Source organism: Quercus suber, unplaced genomic scaffold (genome assembly GCF_002906115.3).
Source record: "Quercus suber isolate HL8 unplaced genomic scaffold, Cork oak 2.0 scaffold_216, whole genome shotgun sequence".
In the NCBI taxonomy this organism is placed as follows: Eukaryota; Viridiplantae; Streptophyta; class Magnoliopsida; order Fagales; family Fagaceae; genus Quercus; species Quercus suber.
Genome location: NW_027069674.1, coordinates 876707 through 889732, shown reverse-complemented (window position 1 = coordinate 889732; position 13026 = coordinate 876707). Strand labels below are relative to the sequence as shown.

General features: G+C 39.0%; 3 protein-coding genes across 5 annotated transcripts; 1 reads left to right on the top strand and 2 right to left on the bottom strand.

Annotated features, from left to right (window-relative positions):
* Positions 1–305: 305 nt before the first annotated feature.
* LOC136070187 (uncharacterized) lies at positions 306–1907 on the bottom strand. The gene is made up of 4 exons (XM_065779760.1): positions 1558–1907; positions 1061–1452; positions 753–934; positions 306–608 (listed from the first exon to the last, which is right to left on the bottom strand). Exons 1-4 carry the CDS (start codon positions 1905–1907, stop codon positions 306–308), a joined length of 1227 nt encoding a protein of 408 aa, XP_065635832.1.
* Positions 1908–2893: 986 nt separating this feature from the next.
* On the bottom strand, positions 2894–4005 carry LOC136070186 (uncharacterized). Its single transcript, XM_065779759.1, has 2 exons — positions 3424–4005; positions 2894–3124 (listed from the first exon to the last, which is right to left on the bottom strand). Exons 1-2 carry the CDS (start codon positions 4003–4005, stop codon positions 2894–2896), a joined length of 813 nt encoding a protein of 270 aa, XP_065635831.1.
* A 2823-nt stretch (positions 4006–6828) lies between these two features.
* On the top strand, positions 6829–12703 carry LOC111985561 (proteinaceous RNase P 1, chloroplastic/mitochondrial). 3 transcript variants are annotated; one of them, XM_024017217.2, is made up of 8 exons: positions 6829–6927; positions 7039–8669; positions 8752–8841; positions 8946–9127; positions 9276–9396; positions 9671–9739; positions 9904–10033; positions 12118–12703. In XM_024017217.2, exons 1-8 carry the CDS (start codon positions 6870–6872, stop codon positions 12348–12350), a joined length of 2514 nt encoding a protein of 837 aa, XP_023872985.2. In that variant the 5' UTR covers positions 6829–6869; the 3' UTR covers positions 12351–12703. The 3 variants fall into 3 exon arrangements, with proteins under 3 accessions (XP_023872985.2, XP_023872984.2, XP_023872983.2); XM_024017215.2 differs by having other exon boundaries at positions 6831–8669; XM_024017216.2 differs by lacking the exon at positions 9671–9739 and having other exon boundaries at positions 6830–8669.
* Positions 12704–13026: the final 323 nt, after the last annotated feature.

The window sequence follows — 13026 nt, the reverse complement described above, 5'->3', positions numbered from 1 at the left end:
GTTAAGGATGACGAATTGTCATAGTGATTGAAGAGAAGATTTGATTAATAATAGTACCTTTTGAGGTTATTTACATTCCAAGGGCGCGGTATCACATAACTATCTAGGTATTCCAGGAAATATGCCCCAATGCCAGTCCCTAAAGTGATACGATATGGCCCTTCCCAATTGGGTCCTAACTTCCCCCAAGCTGGGTTTTTTGCAGTACCCACAACTTTCCTGAGTACCAAATCACTAGGTTCTAGAAGCCTTAGCTTTACGTTGGCATCATAGCCTTGCTTGAGCTTTTGTTGGCAATGTGCTAATCAAACCATTACATTTTCTCTCCTTTCCCTGATCAAATCCAAACTCCTTTCTAACAGCTCATTGTTAACAGTCGGACTAAACGAGCTGGTTTTTAGAGTTGGGAACCCAGTTTCTAGAGGGATGACAACTTCAGCCCCATAAGCCATCGAGAAAGGAGTTTCTCTAGTAGATCTGCAAGGCGTAATTCTGTAAGCCCAAAGTACGTGTGGCAACTCTTCCACCCACTTGCCCTTCGCATCGTCTAGTATTTTCTTTAATCCATTAACTATGATTTTGTTAACTGCTTCTACTTTTCCATTCTCCTAAAGATAGGCAGGGGTGGAGTATCTGTCTGTGATTCCCAGTTCGCTACAATAATTTCGGAATGCTTTGCTGTCGAACTGTAGGCTATTGTCCGAGATGAGAGTATGAGGAACTCCGAAACAAGTAATAATATTCTTCCATACAAATCTCTGCACATCTACGTCTCGAATGTTGGCTAGAGGTTCAGCTTTAACCCATTTGGTGAAATAGGCTGTGCCAACCAGAAGGTACTTCCTGTTTCTTGCGGCTTTTGGGAATGGACCCACTATATCTAAGCCCCATTGAGCTAACGGCCATGGACTAGATAGTGGGTTGAGGACTCCACCTGGTTGGTGTATGTTCGGCGCAAATCATTGACATTGATCACACTTCTTAACATACTCATGGGCTTCTTTTTGCATATTCGGCCACCAATAATCTTGAGTAATGGCTCAGTGAGCTAAAGACCTACCTCCGGTGTGACTCCCACAGATTCCTTCATGCAATTCCTTTAGTAGCAACTCAGCCGCTTCAGGATACATACATAACAGGTACGGTCCTGAATAGGAGCGTTTGTATAATTTCTGGTTCTTGGATAGCCAGAATCTGGTTGCCTTCCTCTGAATTTTGTCAGCTTCCCCCTTCTCTTCAAGCAGAATATCTTCTTTCAAGAATTTAACTATCGGATCCATCCAGCAGAGCCCGGTTCTGATTTGGTGAACTTGGATTACGTCTCTTCTTGCCTCAATAGGCCCATGCAAGTCCTCGACGAGGATAACTCTTGGCAAATTTTGTACCAAAGAGGTAGCGAGTGTGGCTAGAGAGTCAGCATGTGCGTTACCACTTATGGGGATGTGCAGCAAACTGAAAAATTCGAACTCCAACTACAGACATTTAACTCGGGTCAAGTATCCCTGCATTCTCTCATCCTTCGCTTTAAACTCACCTTGTACTTGACCCACGACTAACCTTGAGTCCGAGAACAATTCCATTGTCTTTCCTCCCATTCTTTGGACCATAGACATTCCCATTAATAGGGCTTCATACTCCGCCTCATTATTTGTTGCCAAGAAATCCAGCCTTAACAATTTTTCAATGATGATTCTCTCGGGGGATATCAGCACTAGCCCCACTCCAAAACCTTTCTGGTTCGCTGCGCCGTCCACATACACTTCCCAATGGGAGGGGCCTTGTTGAGAAATCATGCCAACTAATTTTTCGTCCATGTCCTTCTCTGCCGTTACTTCTTCTAAACTAGGTTCCGTAAACTCGGCCACCAGATCTGCAAGGATCTGCCCCTTAACCGAAGTGCGAGGCATGTATTTGATATCGAAATCCCCCAGGATAGTGCCCCACTTGGCTATTCTTCCTGTGTAGTCGGAACTTCGAAGTATGGATTTAAGCGAGAGTTGTGTAAGCACAACAACCGTATGTGCTTGGAAGTAACGAGACAATTTTCATATTCCAAGTACTACTGCCAAGATAGCTTTCTCCAGCGACAAGTACTTAATCTCGGCCTCATGCAAAGATTTATTCNGTACTAAACTCACGGCATAAGAAACCACAACAATGTAGGCAAACAGGACCTTATCTGGTTCAGGACTGGACATAATTGGTGGCCGAGCCAAGTAGTCTTTGAGTTGTTGAAAGGCCAAAGCACATTCTTCAGTCCATTCAAACCCTTTCCACTTGTTGATTAGTGAGAAGAAAGGTTTACACCTATCTGCTGACTGAAAGATGAATTGGTTCAGGGCAACGGTCATTCCTGTCAATTTCTGAACCTCTTTCGGATTCCGAGGAGACTGTAGATTTTGTATAGCCTTTATCTGATTGGGGTTAACCTCAATTCCCCTGTGTGTCACCATGTACCCCAAGAACTTGCTTGACCCTACACTGAATGGGCATTTGGAAGCGTTCAGACGTAGCTTGTGCCTTCTTAGGATTTCAAAAGTGTTGTCAAGGTCCTTCACATGCTTGGAAATGACTTTGCTTTTCACCACCATGTCATCTATATAAACTTCGATACTTTCGCCCAACTGTGCCTCAAACATCCTTGTCATCATTCTTTGGTAAGTAGAGCCTGCATTTTTTAGACCAAATGACATCATTTTATAATGGTAGTTACCAATAGGGGTAACGGAAGCAGTCTTCTCCTGGTCATCCGGAGCTAACGGTATTTGGTGGTAGCCTTGAAAAGCATCCAAGAAACTCATCCGAGGATGGCCGACAGTGGCATCTACTAGCTGATCAATTTTCGGCATAGGGAATGGATCTTTAAGACAAGCCTTATTTAGGTCGGTGAAATCTACATAGACTCTCCACTTCCGTTCTTCTTCTTTACCACCACAGTATTTGCTAACCACTCAGGGTAAAAAACTTCTTTAATAGCTCCAACTTGTTTGAGTTTTATTACCTCTTCTTTCACTGCATCTGTAAATTCCTTAGATGGGCGCCGAGGAGGCTGCTTCTTGGGGACAATCAGTGGGTTAACTTTCAGATGGTGGCAAATGAATTCCGGATCCACTCTTGGGGCTTCCTAAGCATTCCAGGAAAATACGTCAAAATTTCTCTTAAGAAACTCTATTAGCTCTTCCTTTTCTGGTTGAGGCATCTGAGATCCGACTTGAAAGAACCTTTCGAGATTGTTTCCAATTAGAACCTTTATTAAATCCTCACATCTAACGCCTTCATCTAGATCTTCAACGGGCGATACCCGACTTTTTAACTGCTATAAATCTCCCTCGGCCCCGGCCGAGGACTCAATTTCAGGCTTGTGCTGATGGCAGCCACTAAGCATTGTCTGGCCGAGGATTGATCTCCTCGAATTTCACAAACTTGCCCTTCGTATGGATATTTAACTTTTTTATGCAAAGTAGAGGAAACAGCCCTTAGCGTATGTAGCCAAGGTCTAGCCACAATTGTCGTATAAGGGGAATACACATCTACAACAATGAAGTCCACCTCCACTACTTCCGAGCCAGTTTGTATAGGTAACCATATCTGGCCCTTCGGGGTGACGATTCTTCCCTCAAAGCTAACTAGGGGAGAACTGTATGGTGTTAAGTCATCAGGTTTTAGGTTCAGCCCCCTGTAGAGGTCAGGGTACATTATCTCCACCGCGCTACTCTGGTCCACCATTACCCTCTTCACATCATATCCTCCAATTCTGAGGGTGACTACTAGAGCGTCATCATGGGGTTGGATGGTTCCAATCTTGTTTTCGTCCAGAAAGCCTAAAACCGGTTGGATATCCAATCTAGCTCTCTTCGAATCTTGGCCAAAGTCCCCTACCGGTAACCGAGCTATTGACATAACCTTGGATGGCCAGGACCCTGTTCTTCCCAGTGCTGCGAAGATGACGTTGATAGTTCCTAATGAAGGTTTCGAAGAATCATTCCTCTGGGGCTCAGAATTCATCTGACCTCCTCGGCCACTAGAGTGATGCAAGAGGTGTCTTAGTTTACCTTCGTGGACCAGTTGGTCCAAATGATCCCACAGACTTCTACAATCTTCTGTGGTATGCCCATGATCTTAGTGGTATTGGCAATAGAGATTATGGTTACGCCTTTCAGGGTTTCCAACCATCTTGTTTGGCCACTTGAAGAAGGGTTCATTCTTAACTTTTTCCAAAACCTGGTGGACTGGTTCTTTGAATACAGTGTTAACTGCTTGAAGATTTGTTGATCCTGATTGCCCAGCGAAATCTCTTCGTGGTTTGTTGTTATTGTAACGGTCTGACCTGAAATCCCTCCTCTCTTAGGGGATAACCTTGTCCTTACCCTTCCCTTGTTGTTGATCTTCTTCAACTCTTTTGTATTTTTCAATACGGTCTATGAGCTGACGCATGTTAGAAACGGGTTTACCAGACAAGGACGTCCTTAAACCATGGTTAGTAGGGAGGCCGAGCTTGAACGTGTCGAGGGCCATTGCATCCAAGTTGCCCTCCATATCATTAAACATCTCCCAGTACCTGTCCGAATACGCCTTTAGGGTCTCACCCTCCTGCATGCTCAAGGATAGCAAAGAAGACAAGGGCCTAGCCACTCTTCGGTATGTGACAAAACGTGAACTAAACGCTTGAGTGAGCTCTTTGAAGGAATTGATGAAGTCTACTTTCAGGCTGTCGAACCATTTCATTGCAAACGGTCCAAGACTGGAGGGGAAGACCTTACACATCAGAGCTTCATCTTTGGAGTAGATAGCCATCCTTTAATTAAAGTGGCTCACATGCTCCACAGGATCCGTTTTACCATTATAAATGGTGAAGGTTGGCTGGTTAAAACGCCGAGGAAGTCTTGCTCCTTCGATCTTATGCGTGAAGGGTGACCTAGAGATTTGATTCAAGACTTTGCTCATAGCATCGTTTCCTACACCTCCCCATGATGGGCTTTGAGGTTGCCTTTTGCAACGGTGCTCCTTTTCGTAGTAAAAGGATTCACTGATTGGTGTCCGAGATCTCTGCTCGTAAGTGACATCTTGCTCGTCACCCCAATCCTCATCAGAATGCGAAGAAATCCATTTTCTCTTTGCATGGCGCAACTCCCTTTTTAGCCTCTCAATTTCCAGTTGCATGTTGTTGTTCTTCTTTGCATAAGACATATGACTTCCTTCATGTGGTTGACTCCGCTCAGGGTGCGTAGTATGCACGCTGTCTTCACGATCTTGTCTCTACTCCAAATTGAGAAAAGGGTCTATGTGTTGGGACGCCCTAGATTCTGCTGGTTGTTGCCCTGGTTTAGCCATTATCAACTGTTGCTTCCACTCTCGCTCAAGCCCTTCCCACAGACGGTGCCAATTGTGGGGTTAGGATTTGTGGCCCAAGCCCAAAATAATAGATTTGTAGAGCGTGGATGATAGGGCTAGGTTGATTATGGAATTAACAACGGTTGATTACAACCTTCAAGTATAAACCAGCATAAATATATAAGCAAAGACGAAATGAATTGAGGTCCGAAGAGGCTTATAATAAATCGAATAGTGATTATAGTTCTTAGAGCTATATTCAAGCCTTTCTTCCCTTCTCTATCTTCCTTTTTTCTCCTTTATATAGCATCCTTCCCCATCATCCCCATCGTCTTCATCTGTGTACCTACTTGAGTATATGTCACGTCATGTATCTTCTTTAACTCTTTGTGAGTGGCGATAGCTGAGGTTACACTATTCAGGGGTCTTCTCCACATAAATGTGGCCATAAAAGTTGCTACAGTGCATTTAATACGGTGGTAGCAGCTTTTCCTTTAGATATTACTTCGTTCTTATCGTCTCCAAACATACCCAGAACTTATCTTTATCATTGGGGTTGCTAGGAAGATCATTCGGACCTTCCACACGTTTAATTAATCAAGTCTATTCGTATCCGAGGAGTAAGACCTCTTCAGACCATTGGTGACCTCTTCAGATTGTACTCCTTCATTTCCAGGTACCTTTCTTCCAGACGGACTCCATCTCAACCAATTCCTTCTCTTCGGACACATAGTAATCTTCAAATAGGGCCCTAGGCCTACTACATGAGGTTGGGTTCCCCCCCCCCCACAGTAGGAATCAAAAAGACATTTTTGCCATTTTTTTTCATTAAGTTTGACAAAAATTAGAGAAATTCTTTCAATGGGAGAGCCCTACCTAATACGAGCCAAAGTGATAATTCTATTTCACTCTCCCATAAGCCAAACAGAACATAAATAACAAAAGGATATTTAACAATTTTGGCTCCAACAAATTTTTTCTTCTTCTTTTGATAAGTAAGACTCCAACAAATCAATCAAGTCAAAATATCTCAATCACCCAATTTGAAAGAACAACAAAAGTATTAATTTGAAATCAAATCACAAACAGGCAATAGCAAGATAAAAATGCAAATCTTTGACAAGAAAAACTCAATACCAAAACGAAAATAATCTCTTTTCCACATAAATAAAATACCTAGCTTGGATATAAAAAAAAAAAAAAAAAAACCCAGCTAAAAAGGAAAACAACCCAAGGGAGAGAGAGAGAGATCTAGTGAGCTATTTTTGTTTCACTTTATTACCAAAATTTAATTATTGTTTTTTAAAAGGTTATATAGGTGAGTTATATAACAAATATAACCATACAATTGATGTATTATAAGTTTATAACCAATTTTTACATTTTTTTTTTTAAATTTGTCTATTCAAACCATTAGGATTATCTGCTACTCTCATTGAATGTAAAAATTTATTAATTGCCAAAAAAAACTAGTTTAAATACCATATATTAAAGCTCATATATATCAACATGTCAGCGAGCTCCTCCAACGGCCACAAATGGTCTCCTTTTCCTTCAACACACTACAGCAAAAGCACTTCTTCTCCGTCACTCTCTGTAAGTCCCCTCTGACACTCACGCCTTTCAAATTCCCTTCTTTTTCTTCATGTTCCACTTTCTCACCTCAAAAACACACACTTAAACCAAGTTTTTTTCCCTTTCTTGTAGTTAGAGCACATGTTAGTCACACCGAAACAAAGGTGTCTATCACGGACCACACTTTAACAAAAACCATGAATTTAAGAACTGCTAAAGAAAATGTTGCTGGGTTTTCTTTTATGAGGGATATGGATGAAAGAACACAAAGAAAATCTTTGAAAAATCTTGGTGGTGGTTCAGTGGTGGAAAAGACAGAAAGGAAATTAACGAAAGATAAAAACAGAAGGAAAAACTTGGGTTTTAGAAGAAGCAAGGAAATGGGTTCTGGGAAGTTTTCTCTAAGGACTAGAGATGAGAATATGATGGTATATTCTTTGGAGAGTGTGTGTAGATCAGTGGTTAATGAAAAGATGGAGAAGAAACCCAGAAAAGTTGATGATAATCAGGTAGGGAAGGAAGATAAGGGGAAGGGCTCTAAAAAAAATAAGGATGAATCTTCTGAAGTTCAGTTGAGGCCTGCATTGGATATGTGTTCGAAAAGAGGGGATGTCTTGGGTGCAATTCAATTGTACGATAAGGCACTTAAAGAAGGAATTAGGCTAAGACAGTACCATTATACTGTCCTATTGTATCTTTGTTCTTCTGCGGCTAGGGGTGTTATTCATCCTGCTAAAAGTGGGAGTGGTAGTAGGATTTTAAATCCATTGGACTTGTCTAATGGAGTTTCTAATTTGAATAATATTCTGGTTTCAAACGAGCAGCTAGTTGATTTTGGTACAATTGATGGAACTCCAGGTAAAATGGAGTTGAATTCTAGTAGTAACTTTCAAGATTTTAGTAGTACTTCGAATGAAAAGAACTTAAGCAGCTTTTCTAATGGCTTTAAAAAGTCAACTTCTCAGCTTTTGGATAGACCAAATTCTCCAATAAAGGATGTGGATGACTTTTCAAACACAAAAAATGACCAAGAAGAACATAAAATTCAGGTAGGTGAAGATTTCAAGAAGTATGCACTTCAAAGGGGATTTGAGGTATATGAGAAGATGTGTTCTGATAATGTCCCAATGAATGAAGCAGCATTGACATCTGTAGCTAGAATGGCAGTGTCAATGGGTAATGGTGACCTGGCATTTGATATGGTGAAGCAAATGAAGCCGTTGGGGATAAATGCAAGATTGCGTTCTTATGGTCCTGCTCTATCTTATTTTTGCGATATTGGTGATATTGAAAAAGCATTTGCTGTTGAGAAACACATGTTGGAGCATGGTGTCCATCCAGAAGAGCATGAATTGTTGGCACTCCTAAGAGTAAGTGTAGGAGCTGGTAAAGGTGACAAGGTGTACTATTTGTTGCATAAACTAAGAACAAGCTTACGGAAGGTCTCATCCACTACTGCAGATTTGATTGTTAAATGGTTTAATAGCAAGGCAGCTTCAAGAGTGGGGAAAACAAAATGGGATACAAGTTTGATAAAGGAAGCAATTGAAAATGGAGGTGGAGGCTGGCATGGACAGGGTTGGTTGGGGAAAGGAAGGTGGAATGTTTCATATACTACTGTTGGAACTGATGGTTTGTGTGATTGCTGTGGGGAGAGATTGGCGCTGATTGACCTTGATCCTAAAGAAACAGAGAATTTTGCTGAGTCAGTTGCATCTATAGCTATAAAGAAAGAGAAAAATTCAAGCTTTCAGAAATTTCAAGTATGAAAATCCCTTGGTAATTCTTATTTCTAGTCTTATATGCGGCTTTAATATGGAAAATGAATAAATTTGTTATTGGCAGAAATGGCTTGACTATTATGGACCTTTTGAAGCAGTGGTAGATGCAGCTAATGTAGGTATTTATAACCAGAAGAGATTTGTACCATCCAAGGTAAGTTATTTGATAGCTTAAGTGAATGTGACACTTTCAAAGGTTCAAATTTTTTACTATTAGTGGTTTTTTTGTTGGGGGGGTTGGGGTTGGGAATTCTTAAGGTCAGTGCTGTTGTTAATGGAATACGTCAGAAATTTCCTTCAAAGAAATGGCCTCTCATAGTTTTGCATAACAAGCGTATAACTGGACGTAAGATGGATGCACCAGTAAATAAGGCCTTGATTGAGAAGTGGAAAAATGCTGATGCACTCTATGCGACGCCCACTGGTTCAAATGATGATTGGTACAAAATATATACTGTTGTAATTCATTTTCCTTTGCACATTTATATTTATACATATATGTTAAACTTGAAATTTTTTACTTATTATAATTTCAAAATATTTTTATGATGCTATGCAGTTAAAGCATTATGGTTACCTGTGTTTCAGGTACTGGTTGTATGCAGCTATAAAGTTTAAGTGCTTAATTGTGACCAACGACGAGATGAGAGACCATACATTTCAACTTCTAGGAAATGATTTCTTCCCAAAATGGAAGGAGAGGCACCAAGTGAGTGAAGCTCTTGAGGACTTTTTTTTTTGTTTTTGTTTTTTGAGGAGAAGCTCTTGAGGAGAAGCTCTTGAGGACAAGCTCTTGAGGACTTAATGCTTTAAAGAATCCTTTTTTTAGCTGTATATAGGTTGCAGATAAATAATACTAATTTCAAATTTTTTTTCCCCTTTTCTAGATAACAAGTTGTGCAACTGACAATGCTTGAACTTCTTGAATGATTTTTTAATGCATCTGTTCTAACAAATTTCTTTTTTTTTTTCTTTAATATAAGGTCCATTTCAGTTTTTCTGATTCTGGTCCAGTCTTTCACATGCCTCCTTCTTGCTCTGTTTTAATTCAGGTCAGAACCAATGGAATCCCAATATCCTTTATTTTAATTTAAAAATAAACTAAAAAATGGATGAATTTTAGTATGATGTGCATATTTGAGTTGATGTGAGTAATAAAGTACTGAAAGCTGATAAATCAGCTAGATAAAACATTCTTGGTTCAACATGTTAACAGGAATCTGATCAAGGACACTGGCATGTTCCAATTGTATCAGAACGCGATTATGAAGTCGAAAGAACATGGCTATGTATTACACGTGCTAAATTAAGTGCAGCAAGGAAAGATTCTGTCACAAGTCCTGAAGGTATATTAACCTTCTTGGTTGGTAACACGAAATCACCATGCCTTTCAGCCTATTAATAACCATCTAAAGTGCATGTTTCCTTACAATTAAAATAAAAGCATTCTTAAGTGTACTTTATGTTGCCATTTGAAACGAGTTCATGTGGGACATCCACAAGATCTGGAATGAGTGTAATTTACTTTGAGGAATCACTTTTACCCAATAGGATTTCAAGTATATTTCTGTTAGTAAATTACTTTTTAAGTATATATCCATAGATAATTCACAAAGTTATATTATAGCATACTTCTCTGTTTAGTAATATGTGCAAGTAATTGAGCACTATGTATAATACTTAGACCTAAACACCAGTGAACTGCAGGACGTTAATATGCATTACAAGATGTGATTCATTTTTCTTTAATGGAAAATATAATTCAATGTTTGTTGGCCTTTTTAAGGGCCAAAAGATACTGTTCCCTGATATATGGAGCGTGAATACAACTTTATTTTATTTTAGTTTTAGAAGAAATTGTGTTTTACTTTGCTTCGTTGGATTTTATTTTATTTTGTGCAATGGGCACAACCTTTTTCTAATTAGCATTTTATTTAATTTCCTAAAGTCAGCGTTATTTTTACTATTTAATAATTGGACTTTGACTTAAGTTAATTAGTATAGGGGTTTAGTCCTAGTAGTCTATATATGTACACTAAACTCTACTTATAAAAAATAAATACACTAAACTTCAGTGGAGACAATTTGCTTGAGTAATAAAATTTCCTATTGGAAATTTTCCAATGGCTCAGTGATTATTCCTAGGATTTGTTTTCTCTTTCTTGTTTGGTGCTAATTCCGAGCAAGCCTAGCTGGGTATTGACTTGTAGTTTTATTTTTATTTTTGTATTCTTGTTGATTCTCAATTGCCATTGAGAATTCGTGTTGTATCACACCCTCATTATGAATGAAGTTGAGAACGATTAATTCCTTTTTAATTCAGGGTTTTTCTGCATTTCTTTTTTTGGTGTTTTGCTAGTTCCATTGTTGGAAACTAAAACATACAAAAGGTTGCATGCCTATTTAGAGCATTCTCATCAAGAGTGTTATAAATGCTAAAATGCTATTTTTAGCATTTATAACCATAAAAACTTACTCCATCAAAGATGCCATATACTAAAAAATTTGACATCTTGCTATAGTGAGCTCTCATTTTTGAGAGCGCATTGTCGCGAGATGTTATAATTTTTTAATGTTTTTAATTCTCTTTCTCCTTAGACTCAAACTCACTCTCATTCTCTCGTTCTCTTTCTCAGGCTCTCCTTCTCCTTCTTTGTCCTCTTTCTCACTCTCCCTCTCTCTTGTGGATTGATTGGTTCTTGGGTCACAGTGCGGTGGTTTGTTGGTCCGATTTGGGTGGTTGTGTAGTGGGTCATGGGTCTGATGGGGTTGCGGGTCGATGATGGGGTTGTGCATCATGGGTCCGATAGGGTTGTGGGTCTGATGGGGTTATGGTTCCGATGGGGTCATGGGTCTGATGGGGTCATGGGTCGTGGGGGTGATGGATCTGGCTATGGATGTGGATGGTGGTGGTGGGTGGATGTGGATGGAGGTTTTTTTTTCTTTGCTGTGGTTTGTGGTGGTGGTGGTGGGTAGATGTAGCTAGTGGTTGAGGATGGAGGGTTTTTTTTTTTTTTTTTTGAGAGAGAGAGAGAGAGAGAGAGAGAATAAAAATAATAAAGAAAGAATATTTAAATGAAATGGTAAAAAAAATAGAAATTTTGATGTTAAGGATATTGTAAAATAATGTGTTAAATGCTATAAAGTTAGATTTTTAGATGCTAAATGCTAAAATTTTTAAAACTCTTGATGAGAATGCTCTTATTATGTTAATTATAACACACAACATCCTTTCATATCCTATCCTTCTGTTTAATTCTTTTTTGGCCAAATATGGGTATGCTTTGAATTTTTACTTACAATCATCGTTTTACTGTTCATGCACATATTCGGACATGTTCATTGTTATCTATCAGTTGATTGCCTTTTTTGTTTTATGAGGCCAAATCAACTTCAACACTGACGGACTGTGTTCACCTGTACTATATAGAATCACAATCTCTTCAGTATAAGAAGGGACACTCAAGGTCATCTGCTGAAATCAAAGTAAAGTCACAACCGAATCATGCAAACCATGAAAATGCTAAAAGTCAATCTCAGGAAATCTACAAAAATCTCAGAGATATTCTGTCAGCATCTTTGTGCTCAAATCATCAAACAATACTACCACAGCTTGAGGCTGCAGAGATGTTTGGTAACTGTATAATTGATTTTCAAATATAAACATATGGCTGTCTTGTTGGGGACCTGAAATGATGCTGTGGAGAAACAAACCCTAAACGGAGATTTCCTTGAACTGTTATGCGGCTCATGCAGCTGGCTGTATTGTTTAAAGCACATAAAGGTCTGCAGTACAGATTTTTTTTTGGCTGCAGCTGATGTTAAATGTGCTTCATTATGTTTTTTTGGCCATCAAAAGGTTAATCTTTTTGGAGTAATACTTTTTTGAGTAGTCATTTCCTCTTTCTGGGGCTTCTTTCAGGTTGGTTGGGAACTTGGGGATGTGGCAATTCGTGCAGGGTGTAATCTTGTACCTTCTTTCTGTATATTCATTTGATACATTTGCTCATATAAAATAGATTTTGCTAAGCATTAATAAATTACAAATTATCTCAAAAGTTTAAACAATTAGGAAATGATAAATCTAATCCCTTAATCATAATTCTAAACACTCCTCCTCATGTGTGAACATGTGAGAATTTTAATATTTTAAATGGGAGGTAGATCTCATGCTCTAATATCATAATAATTTATTATTGTCCCAAAGACTTAAGTTTTTAGGAAATGATAAATTGAAACACTTATCCATTATTCTATCAAGCATTTATGTTAAAATGCTTTGCTAGTAAGCATCATTTGTCTGACACTTCTTCTCATGTGTGAACATGAGAGAATTTTA